This window comes from Lycium ferocissimum, chromosome 4 (assembly GCF_029784015.1).
Source record: "Lycium ferocissimum isolate CSIRO_LF1 chromosome 4, AGI_CSIRO_Lferr_CH_V1, whole genome shotgun sequence".
NCBI lineage: Eukaryota > Viridiplantae > Streptophyta > Magnoliopsida > Solanales > Solanaceae > Lycium > Lycium ferocissimum.
Genome location: NC_081345.1, coordinates 51,342,022 through 51,368,236, shown reverse-complemented (window position 1 = coordinate 51,368,236; position 26,215 = coordinate 51,342,022). Strand labels below are relative to the sequence as shown.

The 26,215-nt window shown below is 31.5% G+C and overlaps 1 protein-coding gene and 1 pseudogene across 1 annotated transcript; one reads left to right on the top strand and one right to left on the bottom strand.

Moving 5' to 3' along the window:
* Positions 1 to 2,072: 2,072 nt before the first annotated feature.
* LOC132054167 (uncharacterized) lies at positions 2,073 to 3,237 on the bottom strand. The gene is made up of 4 exons (XM_059446220.1): positions 3,167 to 3,237; positions 2,720 to 3,012; positions 2,481 to 2,616; positions 2,073 to 2,304 (listed from the first exon to the last, which is right to left on the bottom strand). Exons 1-4 carry the CDS (start codon positions 3,235 to 3,237, stop codon positions 2,073 to 2,075), a joined length of 732 nt encoding a protein of 243 aa, XP_059302203.1.
* A 19,145-nt stretch (positions 3,238 to 22,382) lies between these two features.
* LOC132053486 (cathecol O-methyltransferase 1-like) lies at positions 22,383 to 25,509 on the top strand (annotated as a pseudogene).
* The last annotated feature ends 706 nt before the right edge of the window (positions 25,510 to 26,215 follow it).

Here is a 26,215-nt window from a genome sequence, read left to right as displayed (position 1 = left end):
CCAGATCTATTTGATGTATCTCTGCATTCGATCCCACCCCCGTCCTAAGAGGCCTTCCGTACTCCGATTCTCGTTACGACTCGGCTCCCCATATATTGCCGTATTTGGCGCCTAAATCCAAGATCTCCGTTGGGCTCGTCACAATTTGCATTTCGAGTCCGGTTATGGTTCGTCACCATATTGTGACGAGTTTGACTATGATTTTGTTTTACGTTTTTTGGCTTTGCATACTTAGTACATTTTTAAATGCCGACCCCCTGTTCTCGGGGCGTTTGCGTTTAAATGCCGCGCGGTACCCCAGATAAGTTGAAGATGTCCCGGATGATTGGTGAGCTCCAATTCTTCGGAGCAATCGCCGAGTCGAGTATGTACGTTATGTCTTTCCGGATGGTACTAGAGACTTTACCTAGAATGTGGGTATAGAATGTCGGTTAATGTGGGCGAAACCGTCGGCCCGACGTCTTGTACGGTGTTATGTATAAATTTTGTCGGATTACGTATTTTATTTGATTTAGTATGTATTATGTTCTGGTATGATTAGAAAAAAAAAATTGTGTGCGATAAAGGTCTGCGGGTTCGCTCGGCCTTAAATCGAGGTCGAGTGCCCATCACGTCCCTCGGAAATTGGGGCGTGACACATGACTAGTTAGATCATAGAGTATGTAACTTTTTTGTGTTTCTTCATATCCAAGGTGGACTGTAGTTCTTGCTCTTGTACTGAGTTTACTAGATTCATGCACAATCTTTGCAAAACATAAGCATCCAAGTATTCTTAGGTGTGCTAGAGATGGTTTTCTATGGTGCAACTGTTCATAGAGTGCTTTGTTTTTAATGACAGAACTTGGTAGCCTGTTTATAATGTAAATATAGCGTAGCTTTAACACATAGTCCCCAAAATTTTACAGAAATATAAGCTTGGAATCTAATTGCCCTTGTCATTTATAATATATGTCTGTGTTTCCTCTCAGCAATTCCATTTTTCTGAGGGGTATAGGTACATGAAGTTTGATGAACTATACCTAGATTTTTAAACAAGTCACTGCACAAGGCGTTCACAAACTCAGTCCTATTGTCACTTCTCACAATTTTGAACATTTTGTTGAACTGAGTATTCACTTAAGTAAGAAATTGTTGTAAAACTGTATAGACATCAGATTTTACTTTTAATAAGAATACCCATGTGAATCTAGAGTAGTCATCCACAATAGTAAGAAATTATTTATTTGCTTCAAGAGTAGCAGTTTTGAAAGGACCCCACAAATCCATATGAATCAAGTCAAAACTGCTAGAACTATAAGTGACACTAACAGGAAAAGGCAATCTAGTTTGTTTGACACATGGACAAATTGTGCATTTATTGACTGTCTTAGTAATATGATCTAGACTAACAGGAAGTAGTTTTTTCAAGACATTTATGGATACATGTCCAAATCGCTTATGCCAAACATCTGTATCTACTTTGCAATTTTGATCAAGTATAACTAGAACAAGATTTCTAGGATTGATAGCAGCTAAAATGACTTCTTTTTTGTCAGTATTTTCTGATAGTATGTATAAGCCTCCATCTTCTCTACCAATCATCTTCACCTTTCCATTGAAGAGATCCTGAAAAATACAAAGGTCAGGGAAAAATGAAGCTAAACATTTCAACTCTTTGGTTAGTTTTGATACAGATAACAAATTAAACTTGAATTGAGGAATATAAAACACATCAGTGACTGTATTATTATTAAAGAGTACTTGATCCTATATGAATAACCAAAGAGATGTCTCCATTTGGTAGGTATACTCTTTTAGGATTTCCAGTATTTGAAACAGTTAGACTGTCTAGTAATTTCAGGTCTGCTACCATATGATTGGTAGCACCTGTATCTACTATCCACTCTTGGTTCTGATCTTGGACTGTCAATGCAGTACTTATAATACCTGCCATATTCACTGAGTGAGTAGTATCTGCTGGTGTGTTCAGTAACTTCAAGATGTTGAGTAGTATCTGCTGGTTTGTTCAGTAACTTCAAGATGTGCTGGTATTGATCTTGAGTTAGCAGTGGAAAAGACTCTTACTGGTTCATCTAGCTAGTTGAGGTAGATGGTCCTGTAGCATATCCATGACCTTGACTCTCTGCACACATGTACTGCATTTTTCCAACTTGACTAGGCTTGCCACCACCAAGACAATTGTTAGTTTGTCCATTACCACAGTTGTAACCATCACCATCAGACATCACATTGTGTGCAAAACTGTTTTCATAATAAGAAGAGTTGTTTCCATTCTTTCTCTTGAACTGGAAATCTTTAGGATATCTGTGTATCTTATAGCAATTTTCTTTAGTATGACCTTTAATCTTGCAAAAATCACAAAATAGTGAGTTATAGGTTTTTTTGAATTTCTGGTTTCCTCCATTTCTAGAATACCATGCAGACTCAAATGGTCCTTGTGATCTAGGATTTGCTCCTAACACCCTAGCATTAGCAACTACAGATTTTGTCCTTCATCACTCATGATCATTGAATAAGCCTGATTAACAGATGGCATAGGATTCATAAGCAAGATTTGGCTTCTAGCTGCCTTGTAGGTATCATTTAGTCCCATCAGAATTGGAAAAACTTCATTTTCTGTAAATGCACAACATATTCCCTTGATTTATCACAATTGCAAGATGGTGTAGGAACTAAAGACTCAACTCTACCCACAGTTATTTCATCCTAGAGTAGTAACTAGACACAAAATTTGTGCCTTGGGTAAGAGTGGCTATTTCTTTGTGAATGGTGAAAGTTCTTGAACCATCTATCTTGTGGAATCTTTCAATCAGATCTTCCCACACTAGTTGAGCACTAGAAGCATACATGATACCCCCAAGCAATTCTTTTGATACAAAATTCATTACCCATGATAGCACTATAACATTAACCCTCTCCCACTGATTTTCTAAACCAGGAAACTTGTCTTTTGAGTCTGTTCCATCAACTATTCCAAGTTTGTTTCTTCCCAGCAACACCGACCTCATTGATCTATACCAGCGTAAAGATTTTCAGAACTATTAAGTTGGAAAGAAATCACCTGGATTCCACTAACATCAGAAGATTGCAGGAACAGTGGATGTGTTAGTCAATTCCATTTTGATTTCCTGTTCTGTGAGAGTTGAAGCTATCCAAATTTTCTTGCCTTTGATTATTGTTTCCATGATCAGTGTGAGTAACACCATTAGTCACATTTGTAACATCATTAATTGCCATCTTGAACTTCCAAGATTTGTATAAGAACTGGATATTCGAGGAAGATTTGAAAGAAATGTTTTGATCGATCAAGCTGGATTACACGCTTGAATGCTCTGATACCATGTAGTTTTTTAGAATAAGAAGAAGGATCAATGATCCTGATCACAATGTACATGAAGAAGAAGAAGAAGAAGAAGAAGAAGAAGAAGAAAGAACAAGGAAATGCAATGAATTCTCATTATTTGTGATGTGTATACAGGTCTGTATATCTGCTATATATACAGATGGAAAAAATAAAAGAGAGCCTAATCGTGTAACTAACTCATGAATTAATAACTAACTCATACTTAGCTATTAAAACTTAGGTCCCTGAACTCTGCAACTGATTTCACACTAATCGTTCTAACTACCTTTAACTAACATTTACTCCTCTAACTAACTTAACCACCATTTGGATCACTTGTCTCAACAAAAATAATGGACCGCGACACTAGTACATATTAGCGAGACGTCTAATCTTAGAAATCATTCAGTATTCATTATATAGACAATAAGGGCGACAAATACCAAACTCGAGCGAAAGTTATAATTCACAGATAAACTTGAGGACCAAAACCTCTTGCAGACCTAATAATATCTAACAAGTAGGCCGACTAATAACCAATTATATTGAGAACAATGGACCACAGCACTAGTACGGATTAGTGAGAAGTCTAATCTTAAAAATCATTCAGTATTCATTAAATAGATAATAAGGATGATGAATACCAAACTAGAGCGAAAGTTATAATTCACATATAAACTTGAGGACCAAATCCTCTTTCAGACCTAATAATATCTAACAAGTAGGCAGACTAATAACCAATTATATTGAAAATAATGGACCACAACACTAGTACAGATTAGTGAGAAGTCTAATCTTAGAAATCATTCGGTATTCATTATATAGACAATAAGGACGATGAATACCAAACTCGAGCGAAAGTTATAATTCACAAATAAACTTGAGGACCAAATCCTCTTTCAGACCTAATAATATCTAACAAATAGGTAGACTAATAACCAATTATATTGAAAATAATGGACCATGACACTAGTACAGATTAGTGAGAAGTTTAATCTTAGTGAGAAGTTTAATCTTAGAAATCATTCAGTATTCATTATATAAACAATAAGGACGATGAATACCAAAGTCGAGCGGAAGTTATAATTCATAGATAAACTTGAGGACCACATCCTCTTTCAGACCTAATAATATCTAACAAGTAGGCAGACTAATAACTAATTATATTGAAAATAATTGAAAAAATTTCTGAAATAATTTTTTTAGGTGTACTTGCACTATTGAGAGAAAAAGTTACACGCACTCAATGACAATACCAATTCAATAAATATATAATATGTGTGCTCATGTACACTGTTATCAGTAAACGAACTAACGAATCCACATTTTCATGTTAAGTTATCATTTAATTATGATAAATTTATATTATTTGATGTATAATTTTTATACAATATCGATTGAGTCCACTGTTTTAGATGAGAAGAGAACATGTTCCTTTTTTTGTAATACCAAACAAAGATGTTTTTTTTAAAAGTTTTCTAAAATGAAGACTCTTTCTTGTGATTTCAGCAATAACTTTTTAAGTGTACGGTACATTTGAAGGAGAAAGACTTATACACAACCAATGTAAATATTAATTCAATAAATATATGATATGTGTCTTTATATATACTGTTATTACTAAATAAAATTTCTAACTTCTAACTAATATTTTCATATCGATTTATCGCTTAACTATGCACTAATGGTGCTAATAAATTTCTATCCGATATGGAGTCAACTACGAAATTATTAGCTACAACACAAAATTCGTCACTAATTGTTCACCTTTTGTGACAAAAATTAAATTTCGTCTTTAAATACACGAGTCACATACTTTCAGTGACGAAACACAAATTTTCGTTGCAAAAAAATTGTCTACTAAAATTTCCCACCAAAAAATGAGTTGGCGCCATTTATTGAGTAACACTAGCCACAAATTTAAGCTATCAATGACACATTATTTTGTCACTAATAATCTACCCAATTTGTGACAAATCTATATTTGTATTTAAATTAGTTAAATCTTGGATATGAAAAAAAATTCGTCACAAAAGGTATATTCTTACAATAGCGACAAATTAGAGTTTATATTTAAATGTCGTAAGCTTTAGCCATGAAATTTTATATTTAATTGTGACCTTAATTTTTGTCACTAATAATATAAGCAATTAGTGACGAATTATTTATTGTCTCTAATAACATGCGACTTAGTGACAACAAAGTTTTGTCACAAAAATATGTGATGATTTGAATAACGACGACTTAAAAGTTGTAGTTGAATAATTCAACTATTTGCGATGAAAATTTTTTTGTAGCTAAATATAAATGATTATGATGCCATAAAATTTTATATTAATTGTGACCTTAATTTTTTGTCACTAATAACTTAAGCAATAAGTGACAAATAATTTATGGTCACTAATAAGATAAGCAATTAGTGACGAATCAACATGCGACTTAGTGACAACAAAATTCTGTCATAAAATATGTAATTTGTCACTAATTAAAATTTGTAATTGAATAATTCAACTATTTGAGATGAAAAATATTCATAGCTAAATATAAAGGATCTTTGGCTACGATTTTTTAGAGTGACAAGTGACACCAACCAAATATTTTCACTCTCTTCATAGGAACAAAAAATACGAAATCATAGAATAATGTGGTAAAGGCCAACTACATCTTATGAAAATGCAAGTCTCAATGCAAACATAAAACGTAATGTGAGTCGTGTCACGATTCCACATTGAACAATTATACGAAGATAGCATCAACTTGCAAGTCTAGACTTTGTAAAAGTGTTGGCTGATTTAAGGATTTTTGATTAAATATTTAACACTATTGTGAAACTTGAAATATCAGAAAATGAAAGAAATTAACCAACTAGGATTTCAAATAATTATGATAAAGGCTAATTCTAAATAATTTTTATGCGGCACCTAAATATTTACTACACGTAGCATTAAAAAATTGTAAATATCCCGCAACGTTAAAAAATTGTAAATATCCTGGGCGTTCGTGAAAATATAAATATTAAATGATAAATTATGATCATAAATAAAAAAAGCTCTTTATGTAATTTTAAGATAGTTTGAAGTGAAAGAATAAATAAATAAATAAAAATAAAATTTATATAATGATATATTATCATTAATAAAATACAATTAACTTACATGTTAAAGTGTAGGAAAATTGTTATTAATAGCTGGTATATATTATCAAGTAATTAATTTTCATTTCTTATTTATAAAGATACATGTTTCAAAAAAATTGGCATTCCAATCAAATGCTTGAATAAATATATCTAACAAAAACATTTATCTTCATTATTTAATTTCATACCCAAACACTTCTTATTTAACAAATTTAGTTATTGATATACCTCATAGGGGGCGTAAGTGTAGGATTTCTATAGTATGGGGGGATTAAGTGAGTGTAGGATTTCTATAGTATAGGGGGATTAAGTGTTTAAATTTTAAAATTAGGGAGTGTATCAGAAACTGAGTCATATTATAAGAAAGTTATTACTAGTATTTCATATATCTTATTAAGTAATCAATTTGTATTCATTTCTTATTTATAAAGATACATATTTTAAAAAATTCATTGTTTTAACAAAAGTGTGAATAAAGATATCCCACAAGAATATTTATATTCTTTATTATATTTCATAAAAATAAGTACATAAAACTTCTTATTTTGTAATTTGATTTTCTTTTCAATAATTATATTGTGATTTCTATAGTATAGAGGCTAAGTGTTTAAATATTAAAATTCAGGGAGTGTATCCGAAATTGAGTCATATAGGAAAGTTATTACCAATAATCGGTATATCCTATTAAGTAATTAATTTGTGTTCATTTCTTATTTATAAAGGTACATGTTTAACAAATTTGTGGTTTTATTTAAATGCATGAATAAAGATATCCAAAATGTTTATCTTCTTTATAAACTTTCATAAAAATAAATACATAAGGACTTCATATATATAATTTTAATTTTCTTTTGAATAATTATATTTTAATATATTTAGTTACAGATATACCTCATAAGGGTTGTAAGTGTATGATTTCTATAGTATAGGGGATATAAGTGTTTAAATTTAAAATTTAGGGAATGTATCATAAATGAGTCATATTATAGGAAGATTATTAAAATTATTACTAATATCCGCTATATCCTATTAAGCAATCAATTTGTGTTCATTTCTAATTTGTAAAAATATATATTTCAAAAAATTCATTATTTGTATAAAATGCGTGAGTGTTAATCTTCTTTCTTATATTTCATTAAATAAATACATAAAAACTTCTTATTTATAATTTTGATTTGCTTCTAAATAATTATATTGTGAAATATCTAGTTATATCTCATAGGAGGTGTAAGTGCATGATTTCTATATTATTTTGGAAGGGGGGGGGGGGGGTGTTGTATATGTGTTTAAATTTAGGAAGTGTATCAGAAACTGAGTCATATTATAGATAGGTATAACTAATAGTCAGTATACCTTATGAAGAATTAATTTATGATCATTTCTTATTTATAAAGAAAACATGTTTCAAAAATTTGTTTTAATCAAATGCATGAATATAGTTATCCACCAAATTTTTTTATCTTCTTTATTAAATTTCACAAAAATAGATACATAAACACTTCATATTTATAATTTTAATTTTCTTTTGTATAATTATATTTTAATATATTTAGTTACAGATTTATCTCATAAGGGGTGTATGTGTATGCCTTCTATAGTATAAGTGTTTAAATTTTAAAATTTAGGGAGTATATCATAAACTGAATCATATTATAGGAAGTTATTGCTAATATACGGTATATCTTATTAAGTAAACAATTTGTGTTCATTTATTATTTATGAAAATAAATGTTTAAAGGAATCACTGTTTTAATAAAATGCATGAATAAAGATATCACACATAAATGTTTATCTTCTTTATTATATTTAATTTAAAAAATAAATAAAAACTTCTTATTTAATATTTTAATTTGCATATGAATAATTATATTGTGATACATTTAGTTACGGATGTACCTCATAGGGGGTATAAGTGTATGATTTCTATAGTATAAGGGGTACAAGCGATTAAATTTTAAAATTTAGGGAATGTATCATAAACTGAGTCATATTATAGGAAAGTTATTACTCCCTCTATCCCAAAAAGATTGGCACTTTTCGCTTTTCGAGAGTCAAACTTTTTAATTTTGACCGTGTGATTTAACATAGAATCTTTTATTTTTTTGAAATAAAATTTACATATTTGAAAACTAAGTAAAAAGTATTATAAGTCACCATAATTAATAATTTAAAAGACGTATGAAAAAATTACGGTCAAAGAAGCACTCATTTGACTCTCGAAAAGCGAAAAGTACCAATCTTTTTGGGACGGGGGGAGTACTGATATTCGGTATATCTTATTAAGTAATCAATTTGTGTTCATTTCTGATTTATAAAAATACATGTTTCAAAAAGATCATTGTTTTAATAAAATGCGTGAATAAAGATATCACACAAAAATGTTATCATATTTATCATATTTTATTAAAATAAATACATAAAACTTTGTGCTTATCATTTTAATTTGCTTTTGAATAATTATATTATGATATATTACGTACCTCATAGGGGATACATAGGGGGTGTAAATGTATGATTTCTATATTATGGGCGTGCGGGGTATAAATGTTTACATTTTAAAATTTAGGATGTGTATCAGAAACTGACTCATATTGTAGAAAGTTATTATTAATAGTTGGTATCGTATTAAAAATTAATTTGTGACCATTTCTTATTTATAACGATACATGTTTCAAAAACAAAATTAGTATATTTAATTACGGATATACCTCATAGGGGTTGTAAGTGTAGGATTTCTATAGTATAGGGGTACAAGTTTTTAAATTTTAAAATTTAAGGAAACTACGTCATATTATAGAAAAGTTATTACTAATAGTCGGATTAGCTATGTATTTGATGACAATTATAACTGTCACTAATAATCACAATTTATAGTGACAATTTTGTTTTGACGGTGAAAACAAATTTTTAGCGACGACATGATAGCTTTTAATTATATGATCGTTTTTGTCACCAATTAGTGTATTTAATGATGAAATATTTTTTGTATATAAACCATAGTTTTTAGTGACGAAATTATATTTTTTTCAGCTACAAATTACATATGACTTTAAAGACAATTATGATCATCACTTAATAAAACAGTAGTTAGTGACAAGGTTGTTTCGTCGGCATTAATCGCCTTTTTAGTGACAAAAATACACTATCAACCACAATTTTTTATACTTTTTTTGACGAACAAGTTCGTCATAAATAGTATGCATTTAAGGAAAAATTATTTTTTGTAGCTATTAAACTTTATTCAGCGATAAAACACTAAATTATCTTTGTATACTTTTAGCGACCCATGTTTAGGGACGAACGTTTGACGATTTTTTTTTAGTCACAAAATATTTTTTGTGACGAAATGTGAATTTTAAGTGACAAAACAGTTTGTCACTGATAATCAAATTTGTTGTAGTGATTTAATCTTACAGTCAATCAACTAATTATATGTTAATATGATGGTTAGGTGAAGAAGGCATATTAAATGAGGAAAATATGAAGAAAATCCTTGACAATTGTCGTGTTCGGTAAAGCAGCCAGCAAACCAGCTAATTCCCACATGTTAAGTGCCTAACTCCACTTTCTAGTGGAACTATGAACAGAATAACAGAACAAAATAATGAAATGAAGAAGAATGAATAGGAGAAATTGGTGGAAGGACTGACGAACTTATTAATTTTGTTTGGTTAATTGGCTACTTTACTGATTTGGAGTTCTTTTTCGTAAGTGGAACCAAACCGCCCCCATCTGATGCAGGTACACGTTGCTTTGCTGGGAGGCGGTCTCTCATGTTAACTACTACTGTAGTTTTTTAATATGTAAATTTTCTTTAAAAAACTTAAAAATTTTATGTTCGAATTTATGATGAAAGAAAAACTCATTTGACTTTCGAAATCCGACACGTGACACATAAATTGAATTAGGACGGCCAGTTTATATATATGTTATAGTCTTTAAGTTTTGTGCACCGTCAGTATATAAAACTTTTTACACTACTAGCTTTTAGCGGACGTGCATTGCACGTGGTATCGCGTCAATATATTTACATGTATTCACTTTTTTTTTTATTTAAAATATAATTTTAAGTTTGAGTTTACCATACTTGACAATTATATATACTTGATCAAGTTTGAGATAATTTTTTGTTATAATTACTGTTTCACAAGTAAAATTCATTATCTGCAATAGTTATGCGGTAAAAGTCATTGATATAAAACGTGCTACATGCATGAGATTTTTGGAAAAATTAACCATAAAGTGCATCATTATTAGTCTCTTAATAATTTTCAAGTAACCTGTAAAATTTCAATACTATTTTCTTACATTAGGATTTATGAGATAAGTTAATTTTAAGACGGTTGAATGGTCCATAAACATTAAGGAACCAAAATACAAGCATTAATAATAAACCCAAAGCACCAATTATTATAAAATTACAATAATTCCGTGCAACAATCTAGATTTTTTTTATAATATTACCATAAGTGTAGCCTATGAGTTATCCGAAATTTCATCTAATACATTGGATGGAAATTATGTTACATTAAAAAAATATAGGAAAAATTACTATCTAAGATTCGCTTTACGCTGCATTGCTCAATATGCAATTTACCAAAAATACATATCTATATATAAAGTGCACCAATAAAAAAAATCTTATTGAGGAATACTATTACTCTATCCAGAAGGATTAAAATATGAAGATAAAAACAATAGATTGTGGAAGTGGGTTGAAGTCGCATACCTTAACTTGATGGCTTGATGACGATTCAAGAATATTTGTCTTGAGCAATTGATGTAAAAAACACTGAACCTGTCGCAACTAATTATAAAATAATAATCATAATCAATCTCTTTAAAGAACTGAAACTTAACAATTTCGTCTCACCTATTGCTATGAAAAAGATTCTGCAATAATGAAACTGGAAAAAATTAGCTATAGGTGACCTTTTAGTTGTGAAATTAGTATAGGTGACTCATGGGGACCACTTGAAAGCCAAACCCAATTAAATTTGGGATTAAGAAAATTGGAGCCCAAAATGTATCTTTTCAAACTTCTTAATCTTTTACAAAATATAAAAAAAACCCAACTTAATCTAAAAAACCCACCAACGCCCTTCTCCTCTTCCCACCCCTCCCCCGCCCCACACCTCCCCCCCTCCCCTCCAATTTTTTTTTTTTTTTTAAAAGTTTTGAATTTTTTATTTGTTTTTTCACCAACCACCCCGCTCCTCCTCCCACCCCTCTCGCCCAAATTTTTTAAAAAAAAAAAAAAAAATTTTTTTTGAATTTTTTTTATTTTCTTTTTCACCAGCCGCACCCTTCTCCTCCTCCCACCCCTCCTCCCCAATTTTTTTTTTTTTTTAAAAAAGTTTTAATTTTCTTTATTTGTTTTTTCATCCCCCTCCTCTTCCCCCGCTCCCCCCAAAAAAAATAATCCATCCTAGGCAAGCATGCTTTTCTAAATTTTGATTTTCTTTATTTGTTTTTTCACCCCACCTCCTCCTCCTCCCCCAACCCTCCCCCCCCCCTCCCCCCACCCCCCGATTTTTTTTTTTTTAAATTTTGATTTTTTTTAATCACCCCCACTCCCCCCCCCCCCCCCCCCCAATTTTTTTAAAATAAATTTTTTATTTTCTTTTTAAAAAATTTTTTTTTTTTTTTTTTTTCCCCCACTCCTCTTCCTCGACCCAAATTTTTTTTTAAAAAAAAAATTATTTTCTTTATTTGTTTTTGTTTTTTCCCCCCCCCCCCCCCCCCCCCCCCCCCCCAAAAATTTTTTTTTTTTTTTAAATTTTGAAAAGTTTTTCTTTTTGTTTTTTTGCACCCCCACCCTTCCGGAAAAAAAATTGTTTTGAAAAAAAAAAGTTTTGAATTTTTTTATTTTATTGCACCCCCCACCCCCCCACCCAACAAAATGATTTTTCTTGAAAAGAAGTTTTGAACTTATTTCTTTGGTTTCTTACAATTAATTTTGTTTTCAAAAAAAAAAAAAGTTTTGAAAAGTTTTTATTTTTGTTTTTTGCAACCCCCCCCCCCCCCCCCAAAAAAAAAAATCTTAAAAGGAAGTTTTGATTTTTTAATTTTATTTGGGGTTTAGGAAAAGTTTTGATAAAATCCAGGTTGTTGTTGTTATGTGTTTGTAGTGAAATAGATGATTTTTCTGTTGTTGTCCTGGTATGGTTCAGGGTTTAGGAAAATATATCCAACAGCATTTTTTTGTTCTTGTTCTGATATTTATCTGGTTCTATTTGTAGAAGATAACCATCAGATTTGTAGCTGTTGCAACAAATTCGACACTTTTTGCAACAAGTAGACAATCTGTTGCAGCGACTCACTAATCTGTTGGACATAACTTCAGTTATTTGCTTCTATTTGTAGAAGATATCCAACAGATTTTTAGTTGTTGCAACAAGTTCTACGCTTGTTGTAACAAATAGATAATCTGTTGCAACAACTATAAATCTGTTGGACATAGCTTTAGTTATTTGCTTCTGTTTGTAGAAGATATCCAACAGATTTTTAGTTATTGCAACAAGTTCTACACTTGTTGTAACAAGTAAATAATCTGTTGCAACAACTACAAATCTGTTGGACATAGCTTCAGTTATTTGGTTCTGTTTGTAGAAGATATCCAATAGATTTTTAGTTGTTGCAACAAGTTCTACACTTGTTGTAACAAGTAGACAATCTGTTGCAACAACTACAAATCTGTTGGACATAGCTTCAGTTATTTGGTTCTGTTTGTAGAGGATATCCTACAGATTTGTAATTGTTGCAACAAGTTCTACACTTGTTGCAACAAGTAGACAATTTATTTATGAATCAGCAAATGTTGAGGAAAGATATAGTCAAATTGGCAGCCAAACTGACAATCAATCCTCAAAAAGAGATAAAGAACAGAGCCAAGAAGCAGTATATACAAATGAAGAAAGTGAAGAAGAACTAGAAGATGAAGAAACTGATGATGGAAATGAAGGAGATGAAGTAGATAAGGAAATCTGCTACACCCCAGAAGGTAGTTCTTTGAACAAATTATTACTTAAGTTGTGGTATTTGGAGGCTGTTGAACAATTTCTTTTTTTTTTTTTTTTTGTCCTTTATGTTATTTGTGAATGATGTTTATGAACTTATTTATTTTGATTAGTTGTGGTATTTGGAGCCAAGGTGGCTGTTGAACAATTTCTATTTATGAACTTATTTATTTTGCTTACTAATTGTTGCAATAGATGCATACAGTAGAATTGCTTAGTTGCTTAGTTGTTGCAACAAATTACTCACCTTGTTGGAAAAAATCAAACAATTACTTAAATTATTATAAAAACTAAAAAATATGTTTGCAACAGATGCGTTAATTGTTGCAACAGATCATACACTTGTTGAAGAAGTTACAACAAGTTACTAATCTGTTGCAACAGATGGATCAGTTTAAACAAGTCACTAATCTGTTTAAACAAGTTTGCCTAAATGATTGCAACAGATCATACAGTTGTTGAAGAAGTTGCAACAAGTTACTAATCCGTTCCAACAAGTAACTAATCTGTTTAAACAAGTTACTAATCTATTTAGACAAGTTGCCTAAATGATTGCAACAGATCATACAGTTGTTGAAGAAGTTGCAACAAGTTACTAATCCGTTCCAACAAGTAACTAATCTGTTTAAACAAGTTACTAATCTGTTTAGACAAGTTGCCTAAATGATTGCAACAGATCATACAGTTGTTGAAGAAGTTGCAACAAATTACTAATCTGTTTCAACAAGTTACTAATCCGTTCCAATAAGTAACTAATCTGTTTAAACAAGTTACTAATCTGTTGCAACAGATAGTACAGTTGTGGAAGAAGTTGCAACAAATTACTAATCTGTTTCAATAAGTTACTAATCCGTTTCAAGAAATAACTAATCTGTTTAAATAAGTTACTAATCTATTGCAACGGATCATATAGTTGTGGAAGAAGTTGCAACAAATTACTTATGATTTTAGTATATATATATATATATATATATATATATATATATATATATATATATATATATATATATATATATATATATATATATATATATATATATATATATATATATTGATCACTAAATATGATTGATTTCCACCGTTTATCACTAAATATGGGTGAATCAAGTAGTTCACACCAATTCACTCCAATGATCACTCCATTTAGTGCGTATTGGACTTAGTTGATCATCTATCCTGACCCAAAACACCATCAAATTGCTTAAGTATATATATTGATCACTAAATATGATTGATTTCCATTGTTTATCACTAAATATGGGTGAATCAAGTAGTTCACATCAATTCACTCCAATGATCACTCCGTTTAGTGCGTATTGGACTTAGTTGATCATGTATCCTGACCCAAAACACCATCAAATTGCTTAAGTATATATATTGATCAATAAATATGGTTGATTTCCATTGTTTATCACTAAATATGGGTGAATCAAGTAGTTCACATAATTCACTCCAATGATCACTCCGTTTAGTGCGTATTGGACTTAGTTGATCATCTATCCTGACCCAAAACACCATCAAATTGCTTAAGTATATATATTGATCAATAAATATGGTTGATTACCATTGTTTATCACTAAAGATGAGTGAATCAAGTAGTTAACATCAATTCACTCCAATGATCACTCCGTTTAGTGCGTATTGGACTTAGTTGATCACCTATCCTGACCCAAAACACCATCAAATTGCTTAAGTATATATATTGATCAATAACTATGGTTGATTTCCATTGTTTATCACTAAATATGGTTGATTTCCATTGTTTATCATTAAATATAGGTGATTCCCTTTATTGATCACTAAATATGGGTGAACCAAGTAGTATCTGTCGCAGCAAGTGTAGTATCTGTTGCAGCAAGTGTAGTATCTGTTGGAACAACTGTAGTATCTGTTGGAACAACTGTAGTATCTGTTGGAACAACTGTAGTATCCTTTGTAACAACTGTAGTATCCGTTGTAGCAAGTGTAGTATCTGTTGCAACAAGTGTAGTATCTGTTGCAGCAACTATGGTATCTGTTGCAGCAACTGTAGTATCTGTTCTAAGAATACACTTAGAATTGCCCATCTAATCTATGAAATTACTAATCCATTAAGGATGTTAGTAGATATATATATATGTATGTATATATATATATATATATATATATATATATATATATATATATATATATATATATATATATATATATATATATATATATATATATATATATATATATCGTTGATTTCATTTGTTTAACACTAAATATGGATAAATGAAGTAGTTCACATCAATTCACTCTAATAATCACTCGATTTAGTGCATACTGACTTAGTAGATCATCTTTCCTGACTCAAAATACTATCAAATTGATTAAGTATTATATATTGATCACTAAATATCATTGATTCATTTGTTTATCACTAAATATGGGTGAATCAAGTAGTTCACATCAATTCACTCTAATGATCACTCGATTTAGTGCATATTGACTTAGTAGATCATCTTTCCTGACTCAAAATACATCAAATTGATTAAGTATTATACATTGATCACTAAATATAGTTGATTTCCTTTGTTTATCACTAAATATGAGTGAATCAAGAAGTTCACATCAATTCACTATAATAATCACTCGATTTAGCGTATACTGACTTAATAAATCATCTTTTCTAACTCAAAATACTATCAAATTGATTAAGTATTATATATTGATCACTAAATATCGTTGATTTCATTTGCTTATCACTAAATATGGGTGAATCAAGTAGTTCACATTAATTCACTCTAATGATCATTGGATTTAGTGCATATTCCTAACTCAAATTACCATCAAATTGATTAAGTATTATATATTGATCACTCCTTATTATCGATTTCCTTTGTTTATAACTAAAAATCATTGATTCTCTTTGTTGATCACTAAATATGGGTGAATCAAGTAGCATCCGTTGCAACAACTGTAATATCTGTTGCAACAAGTGTAGTATCTATTGCAACAACTGTAGTATCTGTTGCAGCAAATGACATAGTTGTTGAACAAGTCCTTACTCTTGTTGGATAAAACACAACAAGTTACCCACTTTCTACAACAAGTCACTCCACTTGTTGGAAAAACCCCAACATGTAACTTAGTTGCTGCAACAAGCCTATCAGTTGTTGCAACAGATTACTTATTTTCTGGAAATCTTTTAGCAGTTGGATAAAACACAAGTTACTAGTTGTTGCAACAAGTCCTGTTACTTGTTGGATAAAACCCAACAAGTTACAGAGTTGTTGCTACAGATTCATTACTTGTTGAAAACTGTTGAGCAATTTATTAACAACAATACACACATTTGTGATTTGAACACGATCAACATATCATATAAACCAAGTTCACAAGCCCCAAGAACAGAAATTACCATTTTAAAAAAGAATAACATTAAAATGTCATAAAGTTCTAACAAAAACTATTATTACAATACAATGCAATTAACAACTATGGAGCATTTCGGCTTGAACAACTACTACAAATCTGTTGAATATTTTCTATAAACAGAACCAAATAACTGAAGCTATGTCCAACAGACTTGTAGTTGTTGGAACAGAACAACTATAAATCCGTTGGATATCTTCTATAAACAAAACCAGATAAATACCAGGACAAGAACAAAAAAATCATCTATTGGATATCTTTTCCTAAACCCTGAACCATACCAGGACAACAACAGAAAAACCATCTATTTCACTACAAACACACTACAACAACAACCTGAATTTTATCCAAACTTTTCCTAAACCCCAAAAAAATCAAAACTTCTTTTCAATATTCTTTTTGAGTGGGGGGAGGGGGTGGTGCAAAAAAAAAAAAAAAAAAAACTTTTCAAAACTTTTTTTTTTTTAAACAAACATTTTTTTTTTGAAGGGTGGGGGGTGGTGAGTGCAAAAAAACAAAAAGAAAAACTTTTCAAAACTTTTTCTAAAAAAGCAAATTTGGTTGGGGAGGGGGGGTGAGGGGTGGGAGAAGGAGAGGGGGCTGGTGAAAAAATTTAAAAAAATCAAAATTTTTAATTTTTTTTTAGGGTGGGGGGAGGGATGGGAAGAGGAGTGGAGGCTGGAAAGAAAAAATTAAAACTTTTTTTAGATTTTTTTTTGGGGGGTGGGGTGTGGGATGGGGGGGGGGGAGGGGGGGGAGGAGGGAGGTCGGTAAGAAAAATCAAAACTTTTTTAAAAAATTTTTTTTTTTTGGGGGTGGTGGGGGGTGGGGGAGGGTTGTTATTCATTTTTTTTTGAGGAGGAGGGGCGGGGGTTGAAAAAAACAAATAAAGAAAATTAAAATTTTTTAAATTTTTTTTGGAGGGTGGGGGGAGGAGTGGGTGGGTGGAGGGTTAAAAAAAAAGTAATTTTTTTGGAGGAGGGGTGAAAAAACAAATAAAGAAAATCAACAAAAATTTAATTATTTTTTTGGGTGTGGGGGGGGGGGGGTGGGGGTTAGGGGGTGGGGAAAGGAGGGGGTGAAAAAAAAAATAAAGAAAATCAAAAAAAAAAAAAAAAAACGGGGGGTGGGGTGGGGGGGTGGGGAGGGGTGGGGGCATGGGGTCGGGGGCGGGGTCTGGGCGGGGGTGGGTCAAAGTGTTAAAAATAAAACTTGAGTGCAAAGTGTTATAAATAAAGTTAAGGGTCAAAGTGTCAGAATGGAAACTTTTGGGCAACTTCAAAATCCCTTAATCACTAATAGAAAATTATCACCTCCACCTAATAATTAAAACTTGAGTTATCTCTCCTAAAATAAAAAAAAAAACTAAAGAGTCACCAATAATTAAATGCCCCATGAAACTGGACAAATACAACTCATTCCAGAAAGATTAAACTATGAAAATAGAAAATAAACTTTAGAAGTAGGTTGATATTACATAACTTTGTCATTTTTGAATAATTGGTATTCATCAACTAAACATCAACGGAAAAAGTTGGGACAATCAAACACTTTTGGTTTCACGGTAATAATACAAAACAGATTATCTCTATATTTTTGAATTTCACAAATAAAGAAAGTGTCATTTTTTAAAACACACAACATCAAGAAAAAAGGGCATGGAGATCAATATTATTAAAATATGAAGATAAAAAAATAGATCGTGGAAGTGGGTTGAAGTCACATACCTAAGCTGATGGCTTGATGACAATTCAAAAGAATTTGTCTTGAGCAATTGATGTAAAAAAAAAAAAAAGCACTGAACCTGTCACAACTAATTATAAAATAATGATCATAATCGATGTCTTTGAATAATTGAAACTTAACAATTTTGTCTCACTTATTAGTATGAAAAAGATTCTGCAATAATGAAGCTAGACAAATACAACTCTATCTAGAAAGAATAAAATATGAAAATAGAAAATAAACTTTAGAAGGTGGTTGAAGTCCCATACCTTTGTCATTTTTGAATAATTCGTAACCAAGTGCGTCATCAACTAAACATCAACAGAAAAAGTAGGGATAATCAAACAATGTTGATTTCGCGGTGAATAATACAAAACAGATTATCTCTATAATTTTGAATTTCACAAATAAAGAAAGTGTCATATTTTTTTAACACACACAACATCAAGAAAAAAGGATGTGGAGATCAATATTATCAAAATATGAAGATAAAATAATAGATTGTGGAAGTGGGTTGAAGTCACATACCTAAGTTTGATGGATTGATGACGATTCAAGAGAATTTGCCTTGAGCAATTGATGTAAAGAACATCGAACCTGTCACAACTAATTATAAAATAATGATCATAATCGATCTCTTTGAATAATTGAAACTTAACAATTCTGTCTCACCTATTAGTATGAAAAAGATTCTACAATAATGAAGCTGGAAAAATACAACTCATTACAGAAAGATTAAATTATGAAAATACAAAATAAACTTTAGAAGTAGGTTGAAGTTACATACCTTTGCCATTTTTAAATAATTTGTAATCTAATATATCAACAAAAAAAGTTGGGACAATCAAACATTGTTGGTTTCACGGTAAATAATATAAAACAGATTTTGTCTATAATTTGGAATTTCACAAATAAAGAAAGTATCATATTTTTTAAAAAACATACAACATCAAGACAATAGGACATGAAGATCAATATTATATTATGCTTACAGAATATATTTAAGTTGAAAGAAAAATGAAAGTACCAAATTTACCTATACAAATTTAAGCAATGTAATTTCATTCGTCATTGATCTTTTATGATCTGTCATTGTAATCTGGGCTTCTGCTCCCCATACGCAGTATCATCAGTTGGCTCGAATACTTCTGTTATTCATTGTTTACATGCGAGACGCAGATTGCACGCAGAAGATGACAGTCATGTTGGAAAAATTGGAAATTGGAAGCAACACCTGCGAGACACATATTATGCCGCAAATGTTGTCACTCCTTCAGTGAAGAATGCACCACCTGCGAGAATTTGGCGCAACCTGCGACACCACCTGTGGCTCGCATGTGATGCACGCGGGGGTATTTTTGTCCAAAGCTGGTGCTCGTTCTTGGGATGTTATAAATACTCTCCTAGGATTTTGCAAAAGTCATTCATTATTCAGTTCTTGTCTCTTAGTAGTAAAGCATTGAATATTGGTTGTTGAAGCTTTAAAAGAGGAATCTTCCAATTTTTGTTGTCTTCTTCCATTAACTTTGTAAGCACTTATGAATACTTTATCTACATTTATCTTTTATTTAATGGAAATGAGTAGCTAAACCCATTAGCTAAGGTTGTGGGACCAAATGTGTTAAATATATGATTGAGTTTTATATTTATACTTCATATGTATGTTAAAGATGTATTCTATCAACTTTTCATGCTTTAATGTCTCTTAATTGTTGCAAACATTACTTGTGCCTAAGTACTTTTACTTTGCTTGAGAAAAAAAAAATGAAAGTTAGGAAAAGAGTTAGGTAGCAAGGATTCGGGTCATTAAGTCCATCTAATAACTTGACCTAGAGATAGCAAAGCTAACTTGAAACAAAATGAGTGTTTATATTTTCTACATTCTAAGGATTGAGAAAGCTTAGTAATGATATTTATCAATTTGGTTGAGAGACTTTTGATAAAGTTACGCAGCCCATGTTTAATTGCATTTAGACATTTAATGAAATTGGATTGATACCCATTCGCATTACTTTCCATTGGAACCGCAACCGTAGTATCTTTTACTAATAGTTTACATTTCATAACAACTCCTCTTAGAACTTAATGATCAAACCTCAAACCAATTATTATATTCCCCTCTCCCTTGAAATATAGACTAATAGTCGAGCGTTACACTTAGCAAGACGCAAGTTTATTTCTTCATTGTATTCTCTGTGGGATTCAACCCCAACCTTATTGAGTTCTATATTTGACAATGATCGCTTACTCCTAGCTTTAAGGATGTAATTTGGGCGTATCAAATAACAAAGCAATTGGTTGATAACATGGAAAAAGTATGTTGTGATCCTAATACCATGAACAGTTCATCCATAAACAAACCCAAGAAAAAGCTCTTTTCAATTTTGTACAAATCCAAGAATTATGAGACCCACGTTTCAGAAAGGCTGTAGGATAAAGTAAAAGGGACCCACAAACCCAGGCAAAGTATACGTTTTCTAGGGGACATATGGGGAATTAGGCACATGTTGGTTGGGTGTCTTGTCTAAAGGAGGAAAGGTACATGAATAACACCCCATGGTACAACAGCCCTAAAGCGGATAATTACTGAAATTCCAGAAGCTCCCCTGTGTCGGCAAGCTGGCATGACGACCTCCAGCTGCTTTAGGGCTCTTCTATGTATTAGGAAAAGAAAAGTAATGACGTAGTTTTGAATATATCTTTCATAGCTTAAAATCAATTCTAAGGAAGTTCTAGACTTAGAGCCTTTTTGGATGGGCTTATGCCTATAAATTTGTTCTGTGAAAACTATAAGCTAAAAAATAAGTTGAAATCTAACTTATTTTTTTTGGCTTATAAAACATTTTCAACTTATAATTTATTTTTAGATAATTAAGTCAAATGGACCCAATTATTTTTTTGAGCTTATTTTAAGCACAAATCGACTTTAAGTTCTACCAAAACACTCAAAAAAGCTGAAAACAGCTTATAAGCAACTTATAAGCCAATCCAAACGGGCTCTTACTCTTTATGAGAAATATGAATAACTAAATTTATTAAAATAAATTATCAATAAAAGTTTTTAAGTATTATTTTCCTGAAATTTAAGTTAAATAATTTCGCTTCAAATTTTTCATGCCTATATTTCAAAAGAGAATAAAAATCTTTTGCAACATATATCTTTCTAAACTCAAAAATAGGAAATGAATACAAATTACGGGTGTGCTCGGTATGGAGGAAAATAAATATTAATTAAGGACTTAAAGTTAAACAATAAATTCTATGCTAATCTCATTTACCGATGAATTAGTGACGAAATATCAAAAAGTTTTATTAGCTACGAGCAATTTAGCAACGGATTAATGATGAAATCCATCGCAAAGTCCAACTTTTTCTGTGGTGTTTGTTGTCAATTGAGGTACACGCTTTAGTCACGCGCTAGAACTAATCTAAAAAATAAGACTAATTATCTTGTTATAGCATAAACCAACTTTATGCTAGCTAGCTCCAAAAGAGAGAGATAATAAGACAGACTTCAACCAACCAACCTGTATATTGCCAGATGCATATTCAAGATTTGAAGTTTATGATTTTTTATAACAACTTAGAGTTAATATACAATAATATTCGTGTTCACAATCAAATATTTATACATATATTTAGTAAACTTTTAATACATATATACAAAGTTTAAATAAAAGATATTGAATTCAAGTGAAACTCTAAATTACGGTTTCCCTCCGCATATATAGGCCACGTATAGAATGCCACTCTGCAATAGAAAAAGAAACAATAATCACACATTCAGACAGACTTCAACCAATACTCCAGTAAGAAAATCAATCAATGATGACAATTCTTGACAAGCGACAATTTTTGATACTTATAAAAGGCACTAACCCCTACTGTACATGATCATTGAGACCTAACCAAAAAAAAAAAAAAAAAATCTAAAAAGAAAGACTTATCTAATTATTGTTGATATCTAGAATTTTTAGCTATGGGATCCTCAGCAGATATCAAATTGCCAACACAATCACAAGAAGAGCGCGATTGTATGTATGCCATGCAGCTATTGTTCTCATCAGCTCTCCCTTTCGTGTTGCATTCGTCAATCCAATTAGAAGTATTCGAAATACTCGCAAAAGAAGCTAAGGCCACTAAACTATCTGCTTTAGAAATTGTTTCACACATGCCTAACTGTAAGAACCCTGACGCGGCCATTATGCTGGACCGGATGCTTTACGTGTTGGCTAGTTATTCGTTGCTCGATTGCGACGTTGTTGAGGAGGAAAATGGGGTGGCTAAAAGGTGCTATGGTTTATCTGGTGTGGGGAAATTCTTCGTCCGAGATGAAGATGGTGCGTCCATGGGGCCATTGTTGGCTTTGCTTCAAGATTAAGCATTCATTAACAGCTTGTGAGTTTTGTCTTTTACAGTATTATTATTCTTTTTTAAACCTACTAGCAATATTGTTACCTTTTTTATCACAAGATTCTTAAATTTTAACCATTTCGGGATCATGCCATTTTGCATGTGCGTGGTCTATTCTAGAGTAACCTAACTAAAGGAGTATATATTACTTACAAGAAAACATCTTGGAACATTCAGGGTTTGCATACCTTTTTTTTTTTTTTTTTGGTGAAGTCATGTCTATTTGGAAAAAAAGAAAAACGAAAAAGGGGATAAGTGGTTACTCATTTAGCAGAAAATACAGAGTGAAACGCTTCCAACTAAGAGTTTTTTCATTTCCTGGTTCGAACGAGAGACCTTTGATTAAAGGTGGAGAGATCTAATTGATCCTACCACACTTGTTTTTTCACCATATATAAGTACTTTATGGCACAAAAACGAACCAAATTAGAGAAGTGTGGTTGGGGCGGAAGGGGCTTACTCTAAACTTATTAAATATTTACCCCTACCGTGTGCTTATACCTAACTAAATAATTAACCTTAAGAATCAACAACTTGAACTGCAAGACATATGTCCTATGTTCACTGGCTTGCTGTAAACTCCTTTAGCTGAAAAATAACACCATGTGTAAAAAGTAAAAAATTATACTAAGTATACAAGGTCAAAATTGATTTTTTTTTTTTCAGAACAAGTTTTTCATATAATTGAAGCAGAAGCCATTCTTGCATGCAAATTAAAAAGGCAGGCAAAAATATTGGATCAATCTTACTCTCTGTCTGATTTGAAATTACAGGTTTGAACTAAAAAATGCAGTACTTGAAGGAGGAGTTCCATTTGACAGGGTACATGGTGTACATACATTTGAATATCCAAAATTAGACCCAAAGTTCAATGATGCTTTCACAAGGCAATGCTCAACAACACAACTGTGGTCATGAAAAAAATACTTGAAAATTACAAAGGTTTTGAGGGCCATAAAAGTTTGGTTGATGTTGGAGGTGGTCTTGGAGTTAACCTCAAGATGATTATATCTAAATATAACCCACAATTAAGGGCATTAATTTTGATTTGCCCCATGTTGTTCAAGATGCACCTTCCTGTCCTGGTATCTTTTCTCATTCTTGTTTTATTGTTTACCTTGATAGTTTGGATCGAGGAATTTACCTGCAGGATATTCATAACAAAATTATATCACTTTATCATAATTTAATGATTTAATTAAGGTAATTTACACTACGGAACAGCCCAAAATTAACCTGTTTTTAATTTCTTATAAAATTTAACCAGTATAATCACTGTACAATCATTGTATATTATATACATACTGATTATACACTTATTATGCATTGAATATACACTTGCGCTAGCTGCAAAGGGTTACTGCTAAGCGCGTAAATATTTTTAGCTGCCACGATAAAACTGTAAGCTTCCTGTTTGAGGGGTAAATACTTGGTGGGTAAGTTCTTACCATTTGGTCTAACCCTCCTTTAATCAATTTACATCATTTACCATCCTTAGCGAGATTATTTACCTTCTACACATTGACTGAATAATAGGTAATTTGCTTATATCTAAGTTACGAACGTTTACTTAATATAGATAATTACTTATAGTTGTTACTACTTACCTTTTTGTTACACTGTTAAACCATATTTCAATGAACACTGTCAAAAGTCTTCTTTAATTTCTTAGATTTCGTGTCCACTCAAACACTTTCGAGAAACTTTATTTGTGCCTCACACATGCTGATGCAAGTTATGCAAGACCTCTTTTTGTTTCACAAATTAATGAACCCAAATCTTACATATTTTGGGTCCATATAATTTGGATTTAACAAATTTGTAAAATAAAAAGAAGTCTCACACAACGTGTCAGCTAGAACTTAACTGCTTGCATATTGTACTTTCATAAGCTTGCATTCCTATCCTTCTCCAACGGTCCATAAACAGTGACTAACAAAGACATTCTGTTTTCTTAATTAAAGTGGATTCTTCATGACTGGAGCGAATGTCACTGCCTCAAGTTGCAGAAGAACTGCCACAAGGCTCTACCAGACAATGGAAAGGTGATCGCTGTGGAGGCCAATCTACCAGTAAAACCTGATACTGATACCAAAGTTGCCGGTGTTTCCCAATGTGATCTGATCATGATGGCTCAAAATCAGGGAGCCAAAGAGCGTCCGGAACAGGAGTTTCGAGCATTGGCAAGTGAAGCCGGGTTCAAAGGCGTTAACTTAATATGTTGTGTCTGCAATTTTACGGTCATGGAATTCTACAAGTAGATTTCCACAACCTCTAACTAACTATTTAATTTTATGGCAGTCTGGGACTGGAATTGCAACTTTGTCCCTGATTGAACGTTTGAGATTGATTCCTGATTATGTTTATGTTACTACTTGTTTGTTTCTCTTGTATGAGAGGATGTCATTGTAACTTATGTCCAAATTACGTTGATATTCCAGTATTCGCAATAAGATTTATATATTCCTCTTTTCCATTTGGCTTGACATTTTTCTTTTTAGTATGTTTGAAAAAGAATGATCACTTTTTGTATTTGGAAACAATTATAACTTTGAACATTCATTTACCCTTAATGATAAATTCTTATAGACGTAGAATTGTCATGTCGTGTTTAAAACCATAACTTTTAGAAGTCTTTCTTTCTTCATAAACTTCGTGCCCAATCAAACATATACCTTCATTTAAAATGAGACGGATAGAACAATGGTATAGAAAGAGTTTGCACATCCAGATACCGAGAATAAAATGGCAACTTAGTCCACTAAATTTGAATTTGCGTGGGAAAATCCCACAAAGAGTAAATCACTCCCCAACAAACTCTTTTTGTAATCTATTTGCCTTCTCTACTATGATTAGTCCCCGTAACTAGGGGTGTACAATGATCGAGTTGGTGCGTACTTTTCAAATATCAAACCAAATCAGTTGTTTCGGGTTTTTAAATCTATAAACCAAACTAAACCAACAAAAATCGGGTTTTTCAACCTCGGATTTTTTCGACTTTCTCATATTTCTCGGGTTTTTCGGGTTTTTTTTTTTCCGGAAAACTCTTCATACAATACATATACTCTAGCTTTTACTTCAGTAAGATATAACTATATAACTAAGGTGTTTCTTCATAAAATAACACAAAATGTGAGATAAGTGATGACATTGTAATAAAATATTCAACAAAAAAAAAAA